The following is a 21964-nucleotide window of genomic DNA, read 5'->3' on the forward strand; positions in this document are numbered from 1 at the left end:
TATTGTTTTCTGGTCGTAAATGGAGTCAAAGCCGAAAGAACACCCTGATTCTTGACCAAAAAGGTGGTGATCGTAGTGGAAATAGGCTAGCGGAAAAAATGGCGAAATCGACAGCCCCGATTGCGAAAGCCGTTGACTTCGTCCAAAGGCCCAGTCTGCTGGCCTGAAAGCCACCCGGTTGGTCAACAACTGGGCGGATGTCGTTCGGGGACCCACTGACGGTACCACCGAGGCATCGGGGCCCCGGTGATTGCAGTAGGCTCGGACTCGGCCCTGCATTGAGCCTTTGGAGAAGTATTGCAATCCACGGGATTGGATTTTCGACGTTAGGTCGCGGACTCTTCCGTCATAGCTACTAGTATACATCATATAAGAACCTCCATGTTTTCAACAGGCTAATCTGAGTTGGTCTAGCTATCCGGTTCCTGCACGTGCATCAAAGATCCAGCTTCGTGATCTGCGAGAAGACAGACAAAACCATGTTGCCGGTCCCTAGCTTGTCGACACTGGCGACGCTGGCGCTTGGCGCCTCCGCCGTTGTTGCTCAGACGGTGCAGCAGCGCCAGCCCAACATTGTCTTCATCCTGACGGACGACCAGGACGAGCAGCTGGGCTCCCTTGACTACATGCCCTATGTCCAGAAGCACTTTGTCAAAGAGGGCACGTATTACCGCAAACATTTCTGTACCATTGCAATCTGTTGTCCGTCTCGCGTCAGCTTGTTGACAGGCCAGGCGGCCCACAACACCAACGTCACTTACGTTACGCCTCCCCACGGTGAGTTGACATTCACAACCATGCTCTATCATAGGCAGGTGGACATTTCTAACCAAACTAATAGGTGGCTACCCTAAGTTTGTGTCCCAGGGCTACAATGAGAAGTATCTGCCTGTATGGCTCCAGGATGCTGGATACAACACCTACTACACTGGCAAGCTCTTCAACGCTCACAGCACCGACAACTGGAACAATCCCTTCCCCAAAGGATGGACTGGCAGTGATTGTAAGTTTCCGACTATGGACATGATGTTGTATCATGTTGCCTTGCTGATGTGTATCAATTAGTCCTTTTGGACCCCAATACATATCTCTATCTGAACGCCACGTTCCAGAGAAACCAGAGCCCGCCTCAGACCTTCCCTGGCGAGTACAGTAATGACTTGGTTGCCGACAGAGCATTGGGTTTCTTGGATGACGCTCTCAAATTCAATGGCAGCAAGCCCTTCTTCCTTGGTGTCGCGCCAATTGGTCCTCACAACAACGGCCTTGGCGGCGAAACAAGTGCAGGTGCCACGCCGCCTATCCCGGCAAAGAGACACGAGAACCTTTTTGCCAACGTCACTGTGCCTCGTACTTACAACTTCAATCCTGAGAAGGTGAGGGCTCTATTGTCCCGTCGTCTCAGTCTCAAAAATGGCGACTAACGATCCCAAAGCCCAGCATGGCCAACTGGGGACTCATCATTCCCCAGCTGAACGCCACTGAGGTAGCCTACGGTGACAACTACTACCGCCGCCGTCTCCAAACGCTGCAGTCCGTCGATGAGATGGTTGACGCTATAATCAAGCGCCTCGACCAGGCCGGAATTCTCGACAACACGTATGTGATATTCACGTCCGACAACGGTTTCCACATCGGCCAGCACCGGCTTAAGCCTGGTAAGACATGCGCTATCGAGGAGGACATCAATGTGCCGTTCCTCATTCGCGGTCCCGGTGTGCCCAAGGGGAAGACGGTCGACTTCGTCACAACCCACACTGATATCGCCCCGACCATTTTTTCGCTTGCCAACATCAACCTGCGTGAGGATTTCGATGGATCTCCCATTCCCTTCTCTGAAGAAAGTATCACGAAAGCTCAGAATGACCCCAAGCACGACCATGTAAACGTTGAGTTCTGGGGAACCCAGCGGGGGTACGACGCTTTCGGGGGCGGTAAGCAGATCCAGTTCTGAGGGTTAAAGGTCTGCTTTGCTGACAAGCGCTATCTCTTTCCACAGTTGCTGCGAACAATACATACAAGGCCATGCGCGTCCTTGGAGATGGATACAGTCTGTTCTATTCGGTCTGGTGCAGCAATGAGCGGGAGTTCTACGATATGAAGGTCAGTGCGATTCCAGATCTGATGCTTTCCGACACGATGAACACTCACTAACCTTCCTTACAGAAGGATCCGGGTCAGATGAACAACCTTGCCAGAAGCGCCTCCGGCAAACTCCTGGACCGTCCGTTGTCTGTCGTGCAAGACCGACTCGATGCCCTCCTGTTGGTTCTCAAGAGCTGTAAGGCGGAAATCTGCAGACTTCCCTGGAAGCACATTCATCCTGAGGGTGGCGTTGAGAACCTCCGTGATGCCCTTGACACCAAGTACGACGAGTTCTATGCGAGACAGCCCAAAATCTCATTTTCGGATTGCAAGGACTTCTACGATATTAGCTCTGAGGGTGTCCAGGATGCTCTGGTTTTTTATGACCCGTGAGTAAAGTTCTATAGCGGTTTTCAAACACAAATAAGTAATTAAAGGAAAGAAGATCCATGACAACCAAGAGATTACAAGACTCTGAGCAATCAGTGGTGTCTGAGGACCTTTGAGACATTACTAGAATCAGCATTGAATGAACGAGTTGCAAAACTTTTGCCCGCGGTATCTCCCCTGATGGCGCCTGCATACAGTGTCTGCGGTGTACAAATAGACACTTGGACATCATAAATTAAAACGCCTGGGTAGACTCAACCCAAGTTAGCGGGACATAAGGTAAAATTAGAGTTAGTTCGAGTTCCATGATATGGAATTCAACATCCTAGTTTGACTACTCCTACTGAGGCCTAGACATACAGTGCTTTTCGGGCTTTCATTAGAATCTTGTGATAAGTTTGAGCAAATACACCAATCGTGGTGTATACAAGTAGTGAATGCAACTAAATTCCAGAATCCAAATGAACCATGGAAGAGAGTAGAGTGCGCCTCTTAAATATTTCCAAATAAGTGAATAATTCTTCAGTCCATCTCAATGTTCAGCTTGTCAGCTAGTCTCACCCCGTACCACACCATGCCAAAAATGCCGATGAGGTTGAGATGAATACTCATGGCGTGGCTAAACGAAAAGCGCCTCCTGACAGCGTGCATGTCCGGGCTTGGCTCGTCCACAGCATCCGGTCGCTTTGCATCGCGAGTTTCTGTTGTATGTTAGTGGTCAATACTCGACCAGCCACATCGGTCTGGGCTTGGACCCAGGACTCACCTTGATGAATGCGGTCGATCATGGCCTGTCTTGTCTTCGGTCCGTATATGAAGAGGTTTGCCATAGTTGTGAGACCAATAATTGCAAAAGGGATCCAGTCGCGCTTTTCCCTAAGCAAAGATGGCGGGCCATACGGAGGGAATGTGATGGCGGTCAATACTAAGAGAGCTGCCTGGCATCGGAAGTAAACAGGGAAGAGGCGTTTTTGCAATGTCGTGAAGGCGGACTTTGGAAGCTCGCTGTGGCAGACCTTAGTATTAATAAAGGTTTGGAAAAGTGATGTGCCGAGCAGGGTCGCGTATGAGATGATGTGGTAGGGGGCGAAATTTGTCATGAACGCAGGCAGAGAGACAGCCATGGTGTCTGTGTTAGGCGGGGTAAAGAGTGATATATCCTATTCTTGGCCAGGTTGTTGCAATATGGAAAGCACAAAGATTCCCTTCAAGCTTTATAAGTATTCGTGTCTTTGTGCCTTCAGTGCGAAGCGACGAGTCCGCATCAGCTGTAATTGTAAGTTCCGAGCACCATCGGATAGAAGTGGATAATTTGCAAACTCCGGCCGGTAAGTGGGGCCTTCTGCCTCCATTCATTTTCGATCTCCGTTCCCGGACATACGGCTGCGAACTGGCATGGTTCTAATTTCAGCAGGGCTGAGTCCGATTTTAGTGCAGCTGGGAGTTAGTGCGTAGTTATGGACCCTCCATTGGGGTTGACTCCAGCGTACTTTACATAGCATTGATTCACACGTAGCTGGCGATTCTGATGGTTCAGTAGTAGGTGACTAGTGTCGAAGCCCCCATTGGGCCAAGCCTTAGAAATGGCTCGGGTATTAACCATTGATGCCAGACCCGCCTGGAAGCTTGTCCCATAAGCACAGGGGAATGTGAACAACGGGAATACTACACTGCTGAGGGTTTTCATGGTTCCTTCCTAGATGATCAGGTCATGGGTTAGTAACTAGAACTTTGGGAACATCCCCACCAACAAAACGGGACGAAGCTCTCTCCCTTATTGAACTTGATTAAGTAACAGGCAAAGCTTACCATGGCGTAAGATAACTCCTGAAATTATCACATGGTGGAATGCGTGAGATTTATGACTATCACATTACCAGTTGATTTGCTAAACAATTGCTTTGTCTTTCCAAACAATACCAATTTCCAGTCACCGGTCTCAACAAACCTCTACAACTAAAATCCATGGATGATCCTGTACCAAATGCCTGAGTCTAAATAAGAAGTTTCCGCTTAAAACCTTCACTTCCAAAAATTGTATCTATCATTCGAATCGTTATGCAATCGTTAATGGGTAATTACCGGGCCACCGACAGCCTTTCCAATGTTTTTCACTCCAAACGTACTGGCAACCACGCCAATACCAGCAAGGCCCACACAGCACCACAGCCCAGTGTTAAACTGCTGCAGTTGGCTATGGCCTTTGTTTATGTCCACAGCCTGAACAACAGCACTTGCGAGTGCAAGGCCCACGCCGCTACCAATCTGGAACGCCGTGTTGATCATGCCGCCGCAGAGGCTCTTGACGTTGACGGGTACCGAGGCCAGAAGCACGACGGTGATGGTACAGTAGACTATTGTCGTACCAGCAACACCCATTACGGTGGTTGGGAAGACGTGCTTCCAGAAGTTGAGGTCGTCCTGCTTCATAAGTGCCGAAGGGATAGGTGCGATTGCGCAGATGGCCATGCCCGCAATAAGAAGGTACTTTGTGTTGAAGATTTCAAGCATGCGAGACATGGAAAGACTGAAAATGAAGCCTGTTGCGCCCATCGGAAGGAAGCGAAGCGCTGTTTCGCCGGCGCTGAGCTTGTTGACTTCCTGGGCGATGAGGGTTGTGTAATAAACTGTTGTCTGATATCCGCCATACATAACTGGGAAGAAGTTAGCCACCTCTTCTTGTCTTGGTGAATCTACAATCAACTTACCAAAGCCGCCAATCCAGAGAGCGGCAAAGTTCTGAAGCTTCCATAGTGAAAGCGGCATGATAGGGTTGGGGACCTTCTTCTCCACGTAGGTGAAGGCAACTATCAACGCGATACTGAGAATGAGCAGGGCAATGATGAAGGCCTTGCCCCAACCGTACTCGCCACCGCTCGATAGAACGAAGCTGAGCAAAATGAGGCCAGCTGTAGAGAGCCCAGCACCAACAAAGTCCAGCTTGGGCTTGGAGTTGCCCTCGAGCCTGTCTTTGGGTAGGAGAATCCAGCCAAGAACGCCAAGGGCACCGCTGACTGCAGTGGGGATATAAAAAATGTAACGCCATCCAAGAGAAGAGGTCAGAAATCCGCCAAAGATTAGACCGAGGCAGAAGCCGACAGCACCAGCGGCACCGAAAATGGTCAGCGCGAGAGTTCGGTCTTTAGCGACGAAGTAGTTGCTGATGATGCCGACGGCCGAGGGGACCGTCATCGCAGCACCAATACCTTGCAGAGCTCGGAAGATTGCCAGCTGGATGAAAGAGGTTGCAAAGCCGTTGGCCACTGTCCAGATGCTAAGTGTTGCCATGCCGGAGCAGAAAATGAGCTTGCGACCAAACCGATCAGCAAGCACACCAGCAAGCAGGAGGAAGCCGCCAAACGTCAAAGTGTAGGCCGAGATCAACCACTGCAACTCTCCATTTTTGACCTTGAAGTCCCTCTGGATGGCGGGAAGAGCAATGTTGACCCCTGTCATGAAGACATTATCGATAAGCTGAGCCCCGCAAGTGCAAAGAAGCACAACGGCTCCTCGAAACGAGGTGATGGTGCCAATATCTGGGTAGGCCTGACCGGCGCCGATCTCATACTCGGCAGGCGTCTGCGTACCGGAGGTCGCTTCAGGAGAGGGCGGTCCCGAGGTCAAGCCAGAAATGGGAGATGGAGGGCGCGTGGACTGTGGCGTCGTGAACTCTGAGGGTACTTCGCGGATTGTGCTCACGGGGCCTTGCTTCGCTGCTCTTGGGAAAGAGGGCAGCTCAAAGACATTGTCTTGAGATTCGCGCCGGTCCCGAGATCGGTGCTTGCTCATCGCCGAGGCACTGCGAACGAGCTCCTCTAGGTCTTCGGAGTGGTCATTTTCGAACGTCACCCGCGAGGTTTGTGAGGCTGTACTTCTACGGCGGGTGACGGGCATGCCTGGGAACCCAACGGGAGGGACAAAAGTCGGGACTTCTTCCAATGCCGAGGTGCGAAGGCCAAGGGGCTCGCTGTCCGTGTCCGCTGAGAGCCGATGGTCGAGAGATCGCTTCTCGTGTGTCATCTTAGGTCTTTTTGGTTGGGTTCTGGAAATAGTCAGGAACACCAATACGTGGAGGAGTTTCAACCTCAACGAATTCTACTGAGATGCATGAGCGTCTTGGGATTCAAATTTGTGTCGGAGCGTTGTGTTCGAAATTGTGTTCATATTGGACTCGCTCCACGAAAAGTTGCAGTGATGTCGACTTAATAAAACCTTGTTGGTTGGGCAGGTTTTGCCACACGGCAGGATTTTGTCATTCTGATCTCCGACCTCAGGCGATTCACATGCCATGATGCTCCACAAAGGTTTCCACATCACTTGCGCGCCAATCCTACGCAACAGTTGTCTGTGGTGAAGTCGCATGCGTGCCGAGCAAGCTTAGGTCAGGTTTCTTCTGGGCTAGTCTATAACGGAGATGGGTACCATCGGGAGCAATGGATAGTACTGGACATAGTACCGGAGGCTGTAAAAATGTCTCAGGGACCTTGGATTTAGGGTACTGGCTATCTATGTGTAAGGCTGAATACTGCTGGCCGATGCGGTGCTTGATTCGAAAATTTCGATGGGACGGGAAGATTCCGTTTCGAACAAAGCCGTCATAAGGGCTCCACTCGTAAGACTTGCACAAGGATCCAGACCCTTACGCCAGTGTCGACGGCGCTTTGAAATTTCCTAACTTGCTAAAACAGGCAAGTCTAAGCAGCAAACCCCGGTAGTTGGGCTCCCTCTACCTTATTTCGGAATCCAGTTTCCGATGCTATCAATCTGTTTTGCCCAACCTGCCCCTCAACCCCTCTGGTTCTTCCAAGCTCACCGTGATTGCTCTGCAGGCTCGTCGATCAGGGCCCTCTCTTGAGCCGCCACGTCTTGGTGACTCCTGCTACCACCTCGCCATGCGCTACAATGCTGCAATGCATGTGCAGCGCATCGCACCCTTATCGTCGGCCAATAACATCCCAATCAATGAGGTGTACAACATCCAGGTCGTGCCGTTTTCGAAATCCGAGTTTTCACTTTTGGCCTTCACATTTCACAAGGTTGGCACCGCTGTGTCCGCTGCGGAGAGTTTCGCAGCTGTTAGCCCGCCAAGTGCAAGAATGCTTTCAGCATTCCGCAACTCGAGAACAGTGAAGACAACTCCCATCCTTTGCCTAAACCAATTACGCAACTCCACTGTCACCAGCGAGTCCGTTTGCAAAGGCAACGACAAATTAACTTCCTCGTCTTGCCGCATCATGAACCCCTTCAAGGCGCCGCCGATTTCCTTTGCGAGGAACTCTTGTGCTTCCCCAGATGACAGCTTCGCTGGATCTGAGACGCAGCTCTGGAGGAATTCTTTCAAAGAACTGCACGTCTCGTGCTGATCATGAAGCTGTCGGGTAGATGTTGCATTCGCAAGACACAAAGTGCGTGGATCTCGCTGCCACCCAGTCCTGTTGGCGGAAGGGGACGGCCGCATGCCGATTGCAAGTTGACTAGGATTCGTATAACCCTGGGCCAGGCCCCTCTCTTGTTTCATTCCTATATCACGACTGCCGTCGGACCGCTGAATCATCAACTCCATAGCATCGAGCAAATCCTGCTCATGGAGGCAGTGTTGTGAGATTGTGCGGAGGGCTTCCAAACGATTGTTCTCTCTTGCAAGGACGCCAATGTCTTCCATGATTCCGATATCAAGAACAGAACATGCGAGACCCTGAGAATGTCGGTATTGCACGAAGGCGTCCAAGAAAGTATTACCGGCGGCATAGTTGGCCTGGCCAATCTGACCGCCAAGTCCTGACAGAGAACTGAAGAGAAAGAAGAAGTCAAGCGGTTCCCTTTGCGCCTGAAGAGCGTAGTGGAGATTCCATGTTCCCTGAACCTTAGGGGACACTGTGGCTCGCCATTGCTCGAAAGTCATGTCGGCGAAGTTCATGTCCTGACGTCAATCAGTATTGGACATCTCAAAAAGAGGCGACAGGAAACTCACCTGGAGAACCATAGCTGCGTGTAAGACCCCAGCAACCGGAGCCGTCGAAGAGTCCACCATCTTTACCACATCAGCCATTTCATCAACGCTGCCAGAAATGACTTGAACCTTGCAACCAAGATATTCGAGCTCCTTGAAGTATCCTGGTTGAGTTTTGGCGATTTCCTCAGCCGACCTCGAGAAGAATATTAGGTTTCGAGCTCCCCTCTCAACAAGAAACCGAGCAGTAGCTTGGCCCAAGCCTCCGACACCGCCAACAATGATGTAGGCTCTGTCCGGACGGAGAACCATTTGTGTTTGCAAGGGACGTGCTTGAAGCTCCCCGCTCTTGTGAGGCATGGTTACGACAACCCGCCCAATGCGTTTGTCGGATCGGAGATGTTGGAATGCTAACGCCACATCGGAAGCTGGGAAGGTCCTAATTGTTGGGGCTGGTTTGTTCAAGCCAAACTTGTTGAGTGTGAAGGCTTGTTCCAAGAGCCTAATTATATATTCGGTTAGTGGCACGATAGCACCAGTCCAACAGGCGAAGAAAATACTCACCGGGTGCATTCTCGCGGACGATGAGTCCTCAGATCTTCAAAATCTATACTTACGAAAGTTCGATTACCGCATATATGGTTTATCTGAAGATGGTTTGTTTTGCAGGCCTTATCTTGGACAACGTGTATCATGGTCCCAAGTGGTGAGACACAATTCCAGGACTCTTGGATGAATCCAGGTAGGGTGTGGAACACAATGTCGACCCCACCCTTCAGCTTCAAGATTTCTTCCAAGAAAGAAGTGTCCTTGCAGCTGAATATAAGGCCCTTGGGGATCTCATACAGATCTGTGAGATGCCTCGCCTGTTCCGAAGTCTCAACCGTACAAAGAATCTAGGAGAACAGCCCAGTAAGCGACAAGCACGGAAAAACGAAATGAGGGAATAGGGGGTGGTCACCTCGGCACCAATCAGTCGAGCCACCTGGATTGCAGCGGATCCAAGAGCATCAGAAGCTGAATGGATCAATACGGACTAAAAGGTTAGTACATATGCAGAAATCAATGATGAAAGAAACCCACTTGGCCCTTTTTCAATTTTCCAAGTTCCATCAGTCCATGTAGAGCTATGCCAAACGAGTACGGTGTTGAGGCAGCATCCTCGAAGCTCACTGCATCTGGGATCTCTGTACATAATGACTCTGGCAATATGACTGAGGTAGATAGAGCGCCGCGGTTATTGAAGGCAACCCGGTCACCGATTCGAAATTGGTTGGCATTAGGTCCCATACCTGTAACAATGCCACTACCCTCAAGTCCAAAGATGTTAGAGATTCTGCTATCACTTGAAGTGGTACTCAGCGAAACGTTTAGATCCTAGAGAATCGGTATTAGAATTGTGTTCCTCAAGTGGTTGGAACGGCCGAACACACCTTAGTGTTGAGCCCAACAGCTTTCACCTCAACTTGAAGGTTATCTCCACTCAAAGCAACAGGGTCGGCTTCTTCCCATCTCAATGTCTGTAAGGCTCCAGGCTTAGTGATGTTTAAGCTTTTCGGGACGTTGCCGCGCCGCTCGCTCAATTCTTCCTTGACCTTGGTCGAGTGAAACCGACAAATCTGGATTGATCCATTGGCGAAGACATATTCAGAATCTGGCTCAACCTCACCACCGCCGATGCGCCCTCCAAAGGATTCGAGCACAGTGGCAACAGCACCCCATCCAAGAGCGTCAAAAGACTCCAACTCGATGGTAGCCAGGTCCATCGCCAACTCTCTTCGCACGCTGCGAGCGGCACCCAATGTTAAAGAGTAATTCGGAGCTTCGCAGTGGATTTGAGAGGCACCCGTAACCCAGAGCATTTTCTCGTCTTGTGCTGACAATAGAGATTTCTTCAAGTCGTTCCATTGCGTGGCGCCCATGTTGTGAAAGAAGGGAGATTCCAGGTCCAACAGCCACAAGATGGGTTGACCCCAAGGAAGCTCTTTTCCAGGAGAAAAGTACTGTAGAGAAAAACCTCGGGACTGCAATAGCTTCACTGCGTCAGAAACAACCGGATGTTCGGGGTCTTGACAGACGACGCTTGCTTTCACAGGCTTTGAGAAATATTGGCAAGGCGTGGCAACAGTGACTTTGCCATGTTCTCCGGTGAGTGTAAAAGTCGAGGCGTCGTCGAACCCGGCACGACTTAACTGATTCTGCAAGGCCCCCAGGCTTGATTGTGACTCAGATCCGAGACCCATTTCGGGAACAAGACCAAAAGCGAGCTGGAGAGCCTTGGAGACAGGGTTGGAATAGTGAAGAATCAAGCGGCCTCGAGGTTTCAGAAGCCTCCGCATGTTGATTATTGAGGACATTGAGAAAGACGATATGGTTCGTTGAGAGATAATGAGATCGAAAGATTCCTCAGCAAATCCCTGGGGAATGGGGTCCTCCTCAATAAATAATTGTTTGTAGTGGGCATCTGGTGCTGGTTTGAACCGCCTATCCATCAGTACTGTTGGCTTGGTGAGGACGCCGGTGTAGGTGTAGGTGCCATAGGCACGCTTGCCTCCTGGAGGGAAAAGCGTTGATGATACATCGGCAGTCTCTGCTGCGGGATCGATGTGCAAAATACTCATGTTTGGTTTCTTGTGTCCTAAGAGTCGAAGAAAATCTGAAAAGTCCACGTCGTCAATGAACTTGAGACATCCAGTTAGATGGTCAGGCTGCGTTAGTGTCTTCTTTGCGTACGAGGAGCCCGAAAAGCAACCTGCGCTGAATATGTGAGCGCGGCAGACTGCATGGGCAATGTCTGAGAGGGCAGTGCCCCTACAAAACTCGAACAGTTTTGATATGAATCCATGCCTTGTCTTGTGGCTCATTGTCGCGACTTCGAATGCGTTCATAACTTCGGGGTACTGTCCGGTCATGGCCTCCCTATACGAAGTGTCAAGCCAGCTTTTGAACTCAACTAGATGAGGTTCTGTAGCCGGGAGGAACTGGAGCTGAGCCCTCAGATCAACGATACAGGCCAGTACCAAACCATCCAACACATGGGCGTTTGCATCTGCCTGCCGCTTGCGCAATAGTTGCGAGGGGCTGACGAAGTCGATATCGGGCTTCCACTCCAGGACAACACCGGCGTGGGAGTCGTCCTTTTCGTTGTTGGGGCTGTTTTCAAGAGCGTTGACTTGTAACCCAGAGATGTCAACGACTGTTCGTCCCTCACAGACCCCAACGACCTTAGTTACAGGAGCAACCTGGTCTAGGGTCTCAGTGCTGGCGATGACTTGAATGGACCCAGTAGCCTTTCCGACGAACACCTCGTGAATATAAGTTGGCACCACCAACTCCCTGAAATTTCTAGCAAGACCTTGGCAGCTAGCGATCATGGCCACATGCATGCTCGTGTCTAATGTTGCTGGATGAACCGCATAAATTGCGTTGCTATAGGTCGAGAGCTTATGATCGAGCGTTGCAACAGCTCTCGCTTCAGTGACGTGTGAGTAGATACTGGAAATACCACGGAACGTGGTGCCATAGTTCAAGCCGAATCTTTTCCAGTTGTTATAGAACGAAGTTTCAGAGACTTGGCGTGGTAGGGTAGGCATGCTTGGGGGGAGACGTTTCTGCCCCGAACCCGCTCTGCACAAGCCGAAAACATGCTTAACCCAGACTTCGCTCCCTTCGGTTAGTGAAGATATAGAAAAATTGTAGCAAACCGCTTGGCCCAAGGCCCTAGGCTTTGCTGGGTTAAGAACCGTCACCAGTTCGACCGGCTCACCGCTGAGTACCAAAGCGGACTCGAAGGAAACCTGATTAAGGGTAAACTCAACAGACCCTGTAAGCTGCCTCAAAGCCTCTCCGATCATTGAAATGAACCCCGTTGCGGGGAAAACAATCTCGTTTCTGACGACATGATCCCGTAGCCACGGGACGTCGTCGACGCGCATATTGCATCTCCAGGCCGGGCACGCGTCCGAAATTTCCTCGACCCGAGAACCAAGAAGTTCGTGATGAGGGAACTTCCTGAAACGCCAACTGCGTGAAAGCCTACTCTCGAGCCAATACTCCTTGTCATAGTGCCATGGGTATGTTGGCAGGTCTGTCAGAAACTCGCCTGGAGGGTTGACTATCGTAACGTCGATGTTCGTACCGGCTAGCCAAAGCTCACCAGCTGTCTTGAGAACAGAAGACACTGCGTCCTGATTACGCACTAATGTCGGGATATAATGAGCTGTTCTCTTCTTAAGCTGCAGTATCTGGCGGATCGGCCCAGCGAGGGCGGAATGCGGGCCAAGTTCGACAAAGACTGGTGATTTGAAATCATCTAGCACTGATTGAACTGCTGTGCTAAACAAAACGGGCGACACGACATTATCTACCCAGTATGAATGGGATATGTCCGTGTGCTTTGCTCCAGTTACAGAGGAGTAGAATGGCATATTTGGTTTCCTGGTGTGTAATAGGCCTTCTATACGCGATCTGAAATCATCGGCTGCCGTTTGCATGTGTTCTGCGAGTCAAATTTAGTTAAGAGTCCGGCTGAGGGCAGCAAAGGTTGAGCTTACGAGAGTGATAGCCACACTCGACGTGAAGGTTCCGAGTAAGTACCTCAGGATTCTTCAACCGAATCTCGTGCAGAATCTTTTGCAGAACGTCGCTCTCACCTGACAGTGTCACGTTGGAAGGTGAGTTTTCACATCCTATAATGACTCCTGGGAGTAAAAACCGCTCAACTTGTTTTCGGCCAAGGCCAACGGCAGCCATACTGCCGTTATGTGCCGCTTTGATGAGGCGAGTGATCTGCCCTCGGTGATATGCGATGAGAATTGCCTCTTCAGCTGTGATGGCGCCACTTGCGTAAGCGGCAGCGGTCTCTCCCGAAGAGTGACCAACTACCGCACTTGGTACCACACCCCATGAGCGAAGTAAGTCGACAAGAGCGACTTGTATCGCGACGAGACATGGCTGCGAGAACTCTGCTTCAGAAAGGCGACTCTCGTTCTTGGGGGACAAAAGCAGTCCTGCATGTTGGTTAGTGTGTCAGTCGGTATTATCGGTTCAAGGACGCCCATACCTCTTAACGTCCAAGGCGGAGGTTCAGAGAGTCCAGCAAGGACTCTGTCAAGAGCGTTAATACGTTCTTCAACTAGGGGTTCTTTTTCCACGAGTTCCTTGCCCATCTGTGCCCACTGCGCTCCTTGGCCAGTAAACACCCAAACCAGGTCAGCTGTCGAGCACCTCGGCTTGGTGATAGGAGAAACCTGCAGTGCGCCGTGGCCGTCCGTCACACAAAATGCGCGATGTGTGTTAACCTCCCGGCGTGCGGTCAGTGAGTATGCGACATTACTAAGACTCTGTGGAGAACGATTCAAGTAATCCCCAGTCTTCCTTGTCAGGGTTTGGACGGATACAGGGTTTTTGGCAGTGAACGTGAGCAGGCGGAAGTCGAGAGCCTCGGGGTTCGATTTGTTAGAAATTTTAGTTGAAGGCAGGCCAAAGCATGCAGCGGATTCAAGCAAGACCTGACAGGACATCAGTTTTGCAAGGCAACAGCCAGTGTAAATACTCACGTGAGCATTAGAGCCGCCAATTCCAAAGCTGTTAACCGAAACTCTTTCAAATCTGTCGGTAGGCCAAGGCAGAGGCTCTGTTGGAACCTTGAGCTTGGCGGCTTCCCACGGAACTAGATTTAATGTTAGCAGCCATTAAACACGAAGAGAGAATATCCTGGTAAATCCTTACTTCGCGGGTTGGGTGTTTTGAAGTTGATGTTTGGCGGGATAGTCGAGTTTTCCAACGCTAGCACCATCTTGATCACGCTTGATAGGCCTGAAGCCCCTTCGCCGTGTCCGATGTTTGGTTTCACCTGATGAGAGTGCTTCAGTGTCAGCCAACTGACTTTCACCTTGAAGAGTGCACAACGTAGCACGTACCGATCCGATGTAAATGCCATGCTCGCCCCAGATATTGGCAACGGCGCCTACTTCCAAAGGATCTCCTACCTAAAAGACAGAAATGCTAGTTAGCGCTGCAAGTTAACCAATATCACGTTGGCATAGTTCGACTTACAGAGGTACCAGTGCCGTGGCACTCTACCATTGCAGTTTTCGATAAATCTGTGATACCAGCTAGTTTGTGCCCCCTCCTCATCAGTCGTTCATGAATCTTGGGGTTTGGTGTCGTCAGTCCAGGGGTTCTTCCGTTTCCAGCAATGCATGTGGAGCGAATAACAGAGCGGATGGGATCGCCATCTCTCAATGCATCAGACAGTTTCTTAATGTAGATGGCAGACACCCCCTCGCCTCTGGCGAAACCGTCAGCATCGGCGTCAAAGCTCTTGCAAGATCCTGAAAGTGATAGGACACCGTTCTGGTGCATGATGGCAGTGTCCTTGGGCGTGAGAATGAGGTTGACCCCTCCAACCAGTGCAGATGAGCAGTCACCGCTATGTAGATCTTGACAGGCTTGATGCAGTGCAACTAAGGAGGCGGAACATGCAGTCCGCACAACAATGCTTGCTTTCATGTTAGCCCTCAAAATGGAAGATCAGAAAAGTAAACATACCTCGGACCCGTTAGGTCAAATTCATACGAAGCTCTGTTGGCAATAATGTAATCTCCGTATACGTCTGGCCGGACAGAATTGAGGTTTTGCTCGTCACGAGATTCGATCGTGTTCCAGTCGTCTCCCATGGTGCCGACATACACCCCGACATCATTACCTCTCCATGATGTTGAGCCGGAATTTTCCAAAGCTTCATAAGCAACCTCAAGAAACAAGCGTTGTCGTGGATCCATGAGCTCGGCCTCTTGTTTCGTGAACGACCAAAAGCTGGGATCCACGTGTGCCAGGTTCAACTCTTCGAGGAAATAACCAAAGTCGGTTGGGACGTGAGACACTCTGCCGGGCCCATACCAGTTATTGATGCTGTAGCGGCTTTTGGGCACAGGACAACGACCGCTCTTGCCGTTGACAAGAAGGTCCCAGTAGTCGGCAGCGTTCTGGATGTGACCCGGAAGCCGCATGCCCATGCCAATGATGGCAATAGGTTCGTAGAGGCCAGAATCCTGACCTGGGTCGTTACAAGCTTCATTCATTGCGAGAGTGGTATTTTTGTACACAATGGCTGGTAAGAGGGCTGCTATTGAAGTTGATCGAGTTTTTTGTAGCTGCTAGTTTTGTCTGCCAGTAGATACTAGCTGATATCCACTGTTCGGAGAACGATCTCGGTTCATGGGCCACACCGAACTTATGTGAAGGTTTCCACGGCGCTTTTGTATCAAAATTTCTCGTTTTCCATTAGTGTCAATCTGGGTATGTCGCAGCTGGCGCCTATTGCATTGCATCCTGATCAAATTGGACTACAGCCCGAGCCATCCACAATCAGCTCTTCCACCTCGTACGTAAAACAACCTTTGAAGGCAGCATGTAAGTCTAGAAACCAAGCCCAGAAAGGAACCCAGTTGGATTATGGCGCAACAGCAACGCAAAGCCCCGCCAAAGGATTTGACCAGTTCGAGGTCGAAAGCCGATGGCTTAGGTCAGACCAAGTTTGCATGTGTGTGTGGAATTCAGGTGAGTCAAAATCATAATTATACCCCAGCTGAACTCCCAAGACTGCCTCGCTGGTCATCAAAAACGCAATATGCATGTTCTTGTTGGCTACTAGTGTCGAAAAATGCATTAACTCCTCACCAGTGACGAGTAGTATTCTGCAACGAGTGGACCGATTGGGGAGGAGTGCGCACTCTTTCCCTTCGGCAGGATGCGCAGGATCTAGGGCCTCACGGCGCAGCACCCAGGTGGTTGTCACCCCCACACACACCCAGGTGTGACCTGCATATTGGCGAAACTGACACCGAGTCCTCGACCTCGCAAGCAGAGAGGGCTGCACGCGACATGATGGAGTGGGCTTTGCACATGAACGACATTGGAAACATCAGACGGACAACTGGAATTGGGAAAAGGTCCGAATCTCGCCGGCGCAAACGCGATGATTTCTTCTAACGGATGAATGGTTTAAAACCAACGACTGAAGTCTCACGTTCGTTCCTATTCTTGTTCCTTTTTGAAATCTTTAATCCTTTTGGATCTAACGGTCTTGACCTCAAGTCCGCGTTTCCGATAACACCAGCAGCAACGACTAGGGTTGTCAACGAATTGCAGATCGACAGCGGATACTCCCTCCCGACTCCATTTTTGAACCAACAGCTCAATACATTCGCACGGAGATAGTTCTTCTTTGACAAGAGGCTGGGCTTACCTGCAATTCTCCTTACTCTTCTTTTGTGTTCTTCCTCCAAACTCAAACATTTGACGTCTTCAAGCGCGGACTGATGGACTTTCTCGCTCCGGACCCAGTGCTGCTTCATGCACGTTTACGGCCGAACGGCCTGGCCTGCATCGAACTCGCAACCAACCGCAGATGGACGTATTTGGAACTCAACTCCGACATTCAACGCGCAACCTCTGTGTTATGCGGGCAAGGGGTCAAGGCCGGTGACCGAGTGGCGACTATCGCGGCCAACAATGTCCATCAGATCATTCTGCAGCAAGCCCTCATGAGGCTTGGAGCGATCCACGTCCCACTGAACTGGCGTCTTGCCCAACCCGAACTTACGAAGTTGCTGGTGGATTGCGCTCCGGCTATTCTCTTCACGGATCTTGAGCCGCCGCAACTGCCTTTTGGCTGCCACCACGTCAGCTTTTCCCAATTTGCTGCAGAAGTGGATGCTGCAGAGCCTGGCCCTCGCTTGGATGCAAGATCCTCGAACGAAACGAGTGTTATTCTCTACACGTCAGGCACTTCCGGGACACCCAAAGGTGTCATGTTGACTGCTCAGGGTATCTTGGCGACGACTATCAATTTCAGCATTCTGACGGAAGTCGACACTGCCAGCGTCTTTCTCTGCGACGGGCCCATGTTCCATTTCATGGGTCTCATTGCTCAGATTTGGCCAGCTCTATTGCGAGGTGGTACATTCATTGTGTCTCCCAAATTCAACCCCGAAGTCACAAATTCTCGGCTTAGCGATGCATCGTTGAAAGTCACGCATTACTTCTGTGTACCGCAGATGGCCGAGGCCCTCGCTCGCGCATCCAATTTCAACGCCTCAGAGTGGGCCACGCTAAAGGCGCTATTCACTGGCGGAGCTCCCAACCCCCCGCTCGCATCAAATGGTGGCTGAGTCGTGGTATCCGCATGGTTGATGGCTATGGTTCGACGGAGACGGGAACAGTCTCTGGCATGCCATTGTCGAAAGAGCTCATCGGCAACAAGGCGGGCTCTGTGGGCCTCCCAGGCCCGTTGACGGCGGTCCGGGTCGTAGACGAACGGGACGAGGATGTTTCTATTGGTGTATCTGGAGAGATCCTAGTCTCCGGTCCGAGCGTGACCCCGGGCTATTGGAATCAGCCAGAAGAAAACCTTACCGCTTTCACGACAGACGGGTGGTTCCGTACTGGCGACGTTGGGCGAGTTGACGAGGACGGTTATGTCTTTTTGATTGACAGGCAAAAGAACATGTTCATCTCGGGAGGAGAAAATGTGTATCCTGCTGAAGTCGAGGCTGCAATGGCTGAGCACCCTGGTGTGGTTGATGTTGCAGTTGTCGGTGTGCCGGATCAGTTCTGGGGCGAAGCCGGGCGCGCCTACATAGTTGCAGCACCTGGCTTTCAACTCACACACGCAGACTTGGTAGATCATTGCCGTTCACTGATTGCTCGGTACAAGGTGCCAAGAGAAACTGTATTCGTTGGGGATTTCCCTCGGACGGGCTCAGGCAAGGTTCAGAAGCACCTACTAGCAGACGTGTCTGTGGCAAGACTGTAGCAGATCTATTAGATAGAAAATGTTGTATGTACAAGTAAAATGAGAAGTTACTCGCCTCCTCCACAAGCATCTCCAAAATGGAAGAAACACAATGGATGCGTCAAAGAGTGTTTTCTTGAACTGAAAAGCCAAAAGCATTGCGCCGAGGGGGAATCGAACCCCCGGCTCCCCGACGCTGCTGGATGGCAACGGAGAATTTTACCACTAAACCATCGGCGCAGAAGATATCTTGAATCTGGATGTTCGATGACGGCAAATCAGCCATTCTATTGCATTCTGGAACAGCCAGCATTCAAGATTGTGAGTATGGCTTGTATATGCTATGATGACAATCTTGCAGAGGGAAACGACTGAATTCGAGCTTCTCACAACTGTCATTTGGCTCCGATTTAGGTCTTACATCATCTGGGTCGCCGATTTCGGATTGCGGGGTGTCCAATTCTCTTCATTGTGTGGCTCGGCAAAGCGGTCGGTTATCTTGTGAAGTTACTGAGAAGGATCCAACCGTCTGACTCCGCCGATGCACCATGCACAACTCAGGTGTGTCTGCTAAACCGTCAGCTTTCTATATTGAGCAACCAAGTCCGGCCTAACCAATCGCAAAATACTCTGCACCAATACCTCTCTGCGCATTCCACCCATGCCTGTTCAGTCTCAGGCAAGCGCTTATGTGTCGAATAGCGCGGCCATGTCAAGATGCAACAGCTAATCAACTCTCGTCCAATGTTTTGCTGCCTAAACATATTTGGAGCCTGCGCCGAGACGCTACTGAGACTCCTGCTCTCGTGACCGTCGACTTCAGGTTAGTTGCACTTCTTCAAGTAAGATTCAGGTTCCATTTTAAGTTCTCATTCACCCTCCCGAGAAACGCACTGTTCTTGCCCAGCATCGTCCTTCAATGTACAGTAGTGTAGCAATATAGGATCCAGCCCCCAGCGCTAGCGTTATGTTGACAGGTCAATGATCACATTTTCTGTCTCATTCAGACTCCTTGTCCTCTATGTTCCAACATTGCCCCCCATCGCCGGCATTCCGTACAAACGGCGGTGGTGATGGATGCCTGGTAAGCACCTCGCCCCCTCGGCACTTACTGGATCCTCAGCGGCGAGTCATTCAGTTGGTTGTCTCGGGAATCCTTTGATGATGTGGAGTTCCCGATCGTGCAGGTCTTCTTGCCAGCATTGTCCGTTGACAGACCAATTGACCTACTCGCCGACCTATCAGTGGTCCAGGTATTCGCCATGCAGAAGTTGAACGAGGGTTGGTAGAGCATCTCTGGTTCACGATATGTTCGGCTTCATCCTGCCTAACACAATATCCAGCATGAAGATGTACGAGGGCCTAAAGTCCCAGCGGAATTATGGGGCGTCGTCCTCGATTCTGAGTTTCTCCTCGGCATGCTGCACATTGGGTCTACAACTCACCATATCGACTCATTCGGACGTGGAATTTGAAGTCAAAAGGTAATCGTTCCAGACATTCGAGACTACAGAAGATATAAAGCTACCGCCCTGAACGAGATACTTGGCATTTCTCTAAGCTCAGACTTTGGTCTCTCAAAAAAGAAATGCAAAAGGCCGATAGTAACCAAGAGTTAGAGGAAAGGAACCTAAAGCTTCTCCAGAATGACCATCGATTACTTCACTCAATGGATATTGTTGTGCAGTGTCTCAACTGGGTTACAACGAGCCTCAGCGTTCGTATGTCAAAGTGACTATCTTCATAGCTCTCTAGGCGCACAAAGTGCCGTTAGGCGAATTCTAAATGCAAAGATCAAGGTTGCTAGATTTCGATTTCAAGCTCACGTCGTACGCCACTCCGAATGTGCTATGAAGGAAATTCTTCAAAGAACTGCCAAGCCGGTCCCCGGCACACTCATGTCAGATTTCTTAGTATGAATCGACAAGTGCAGGAGTTTGATGGGTCTTGAAGCATCTAGCCAACTGCCAAGCTGTAATATAAGAACAACTGGGAAGAGTCGATCTTTTCGTGCAACTCAACACACGATATTTACATTACGTAGTTTAAGGGACATAAAAACGTAGGTTCCTTGGTACACGGCATTCTTTCTCTGCACATTGTTCGGCCTTAAATTCGTTTTACGCCAACTCACACAACTCAACATTTTGATTGTTCCTTGACATAAACAATCATATGCTTCCATACCATCTGTACTAATGGTGTCAACAAAGCCCCGTCAAGCTTTGCAGCCCCATAATTTGCCGTCACGGCGCCAACTGGAGTGGGATGAATGATCGATATAGAGTAGCTTGGCTAGTTTGGCCCTTTTGCACCATGACTTGTGATGACTCAAGTACTTTCATTTGATGGTTTGCAGGTTCATATATGGTTTTACATGTGTCTGAGTATCTAAATGGAGTTGAAGCTTGATTTTCTTGTCATAGACACTCGGTCACGGCCACCTACTAGCCCTAGTTTGCCCCAGCGAGAGAAGCGCTATGCTCGGCTCAGTACGTATTCCTGACGCCAGGCATCATAGTCGTCTCCTCGTTCATGAGAAATCACAATTTAAATCACTACTCTTGGCCGTATCAGGAAACTAAGATGCATTTCTCAAAGCTCGAAATCGCACAGTCTCTCCGCAATTAGTTAACTAACCCTAGACTCTCAGTCTCTACAACCACATGTTTTCCTGATAAGACATTTCGCTGTTACAATCGTCCGATTCATAGGGAGAAACTTTGGTATCTGAATAGATAATTCTTCGATTGACTGACTCCAACCCAGCATTGACCGATTGAGCAGCGAAGGCAGACCGGGCCAGTTCGGCGCTGTACCCGGCCCCATTCGGATTACACCCCCACTTTATCAGCTGCAGCCGCCGATGCATCTCGCCATTGCGTCCGAGAAATGAAAACAGCGCTGCTACCAGCATGCGAGTCGACCCAGAACTTAATGAATGACAAACATACAGACGAATAATACTACATCATAGCGCCCTTTGTCCGCTCCGGCTCACTTTTCCTATAACCAACAGCGCACCACCCGAACATGCTGTTGCGGTCCATGAGCCGCGCAAAGACGGCATCGAGCAAGAAACCGTACTTCAACCATACTCGTCTGTGCAAGGACTGTTCTTGCAAGTAGTATGCCTATGCCATTTAACACGTCTTTTATACTTTGGTATTCAATAAACACCAGCCAGTATTGTGCCCCAACTAATGCAGCAGCCAGCAGACCGTAGAGCCCAAAAACCACATCATTTAGTTCCGACAGGGACGTTTATCACCTCTGGGACCAAGCCACTCCCCATGGGGATGATCCTCTGAGTCTCTCAACCCCACTCGGTCATGAGGAGTCCGACTTCATCTTGCGCAGGATCGCCAGTTGAATGCCCAAGGGGTATGCTTCGGGGTTTACCACAACGACCGTCCCGTCACCGAGACGTCGTGGGGGACGCCCGTCCTTCTTCGCGAGGCATCCCGGAACACTGCCTTTTCGCGTAGATTTTCAAGTTTTGGCGAGGCGACAATCATCCAGAACCCACCCTGATACCATGATAATCGGCAATGGACTACATGGCTCAAGCTGCATCCGGGTCCACGGTTTCCGTCATTGTTCCACTCCCGACCCGCATTTCCGATGAGCCCACGTCCTATGATGTCAAGTCGCTCGCGGTGCGGACGACGTTGGCGATTCCGTCCCCAGTGAAAAAAAGGAAAAATCGTTTGGGGTTTCCCACTGTTCGAGCTCCGCTG

General features: G+C 50.5%; 8 protein-coding genes and 1 non-coding gene across 9 annotated transcripts; 4 read left to right on the plus strand and 5 right to left on the minus strand.

Annotated features, from left to right (window-relative positions):
- Positions 1–479: 479 nt before the first annotated feature.
- On the plus strand, positions 480–1424 carry ColSpa_05924 (arylsulfatase; the record flags this gene model as incomplete). Its single annotated transcript, XM_049272136.1, has 3 exons — positions 480–777; positions 842–1003; positions 1066–1424. 3 exons carry the CDS (start codon positions 480–482, stop codon positions 1422–1424), a joined length of 819 nt encoding a protein of 272 aa, XP_049128093.1.
- Positions 1425–1441: 17 nt separating this feature from the next.
- Positions 1442–2154, plus strand: ColSpa_05925 (arylsulfatase; the record flags this gene model as incomplete). The annotated part of the gene is made up of 2 exons (XM_049272137.1): positions 1442–1934; positions 2000–2154. 2 exons carry the CDS (start codon positions 1442–1444, stop codon positions 2152–2154), a joined length of 648 nt encoding a protein of 215 aa, XP_049128094.1.
- Positions 2155–2997: 843 nt separating this feature from the next.
- Positions 2998–3599, minus strand: ColSpa_05926 (putative mitochondrial pyruvate carrier 2; the record flags this gene model as incomplete). Its single annotated transcript, XM_049272138.1, has 2 exons — positions 2998–3176; positions 3242–3599. 2 exons carry the CDS (start codon positions 3597–3599, stop codon positions 2998–3000), a joined length of 537 nt encoding a protein of 178 aa, XP_049128095.1.
- Positions 3600–4542: 943 nt separating this feature from the next.
- On the minus strand, positions 4543–6495 carry ColSpa_05927 (drug resistance protein YOR378W; the record flags this gene model as incomplete). Its single annotated transcript, XM_049272139.1, has 2 exons — positions 4543–5129; positions 5184–6495. The coding sequence occupies 2 exons, from the start codon at positions 6493–6495 to the stop codon at positions 4543–4545; spliced, it is 1899 nt and encodes a 632-aa protein (XP_049128096.1).
- Positions 6496–7812: 1317 nt separating this feature from the next.
- ColSpa_05928 (highly reducing polyketide synthase gloL) lies at positions 7813–12918 on the minus strand (the record flags this gene model as incomplete). Its single annotated transcript, XM_049272140.1, is given in 7 exon segments — positions 7813–7949; positions 7966–8395; positions 8447–8927; positions 8990–9321; positions 9387–9461; positions 9509–9802; positions 9859–12918. The coding sequence occupies 7 exon segments, from the start codon at positions 12916–12918 to the stop codon at positions 7813–7815; spliced, it is 4809 nt and encodes a 1602-aa protein (XP_049128097.1).
- Positions 12919–12940: 22 nt separating this feature from the next.
- On the minus strand, positions 12941–15510 carry ColSpa_05929 (highly reducing polyketide synthase fum1; the record flags this gene model as incomplete). Its single annotated transcript, XM_049272141.1, has 6 exons — positions 12941–13434; positions 13488–14096; positions 14156–14279; positions 14347–14415; positions 14483–14927; positions 14978–15510. 6 exons carry the CDS (start codon positions 15508–15510, stop codon positions 12941–12943), a joined length of 2274 nt encoding a protein of 757 aa, XP_049128098.1.
- A 1239-nt stretch (positions 15511–16749) lies between these two features.
- ColSpa_05930 (long-chain-fatty-acid--CoA ligase FadD13) lies at positions 16750–17601 on the plus strand (the record flags this gene model as incomplete). Its single annotated transcript, XM_049272142.1, has 1 exon — positions 16750–17601. One exon carries the CDS (start codon positions 16750–16752, stop codon positions 17599–17601), a length of 852 nt encoding a protein of 283 aa, XP_049128099.1.
- Positions 17602–17615: 14 nt separating this feature from the next.
- ColSpa_05931 (3-[(3aS,4S,7aS)-7a-methyl-1, 5-dioxo-octahydro-1H-inden-4-yl]propanoyl:CoA ligase) lies at positions 17616–18245 on the plus strand (the record flags this gene model as incomplete). The annotated part of the gene is made up of 1 exon (XM_049272143.1): positions 17616–18245. The coding sequence occupies one exon, from the start codon at positions 17616–17618 to the stop codon at positions 18243–18245; it is 630 nt and encodes a 209-aa protein (XP_049128100.1).
- Positions 18246–18383: 138 nt separating this feature from the next.
- ColSpa_tRNA_159 lies at positions 18384–18464 on the minus strand. Its single transcript is given in 2 exon segments — positions 18384–18418; positions 18429–18464. It is a non-coding gene; the product is annotated as a tRNA-Gly (tRNA).
- Between the last annotated feature and the right edge of the window lie 3500 nt (positions 18465–21964).

This window comes from Colletotrichum spaethianum (genome assembly GCF_022836535.1).
Source record: "Colletotrichum spaethianum MAFF 239500 DNA, contig13, whole genome shotgun sequence".
Classification (NCBI taxonomy): Eukaryota; Fungi; Ascomycota; class Sordariomycetes; order Glomerellales; family Glomerellaceae; genus Colletotrichum; species Colletotrichum spaethianum.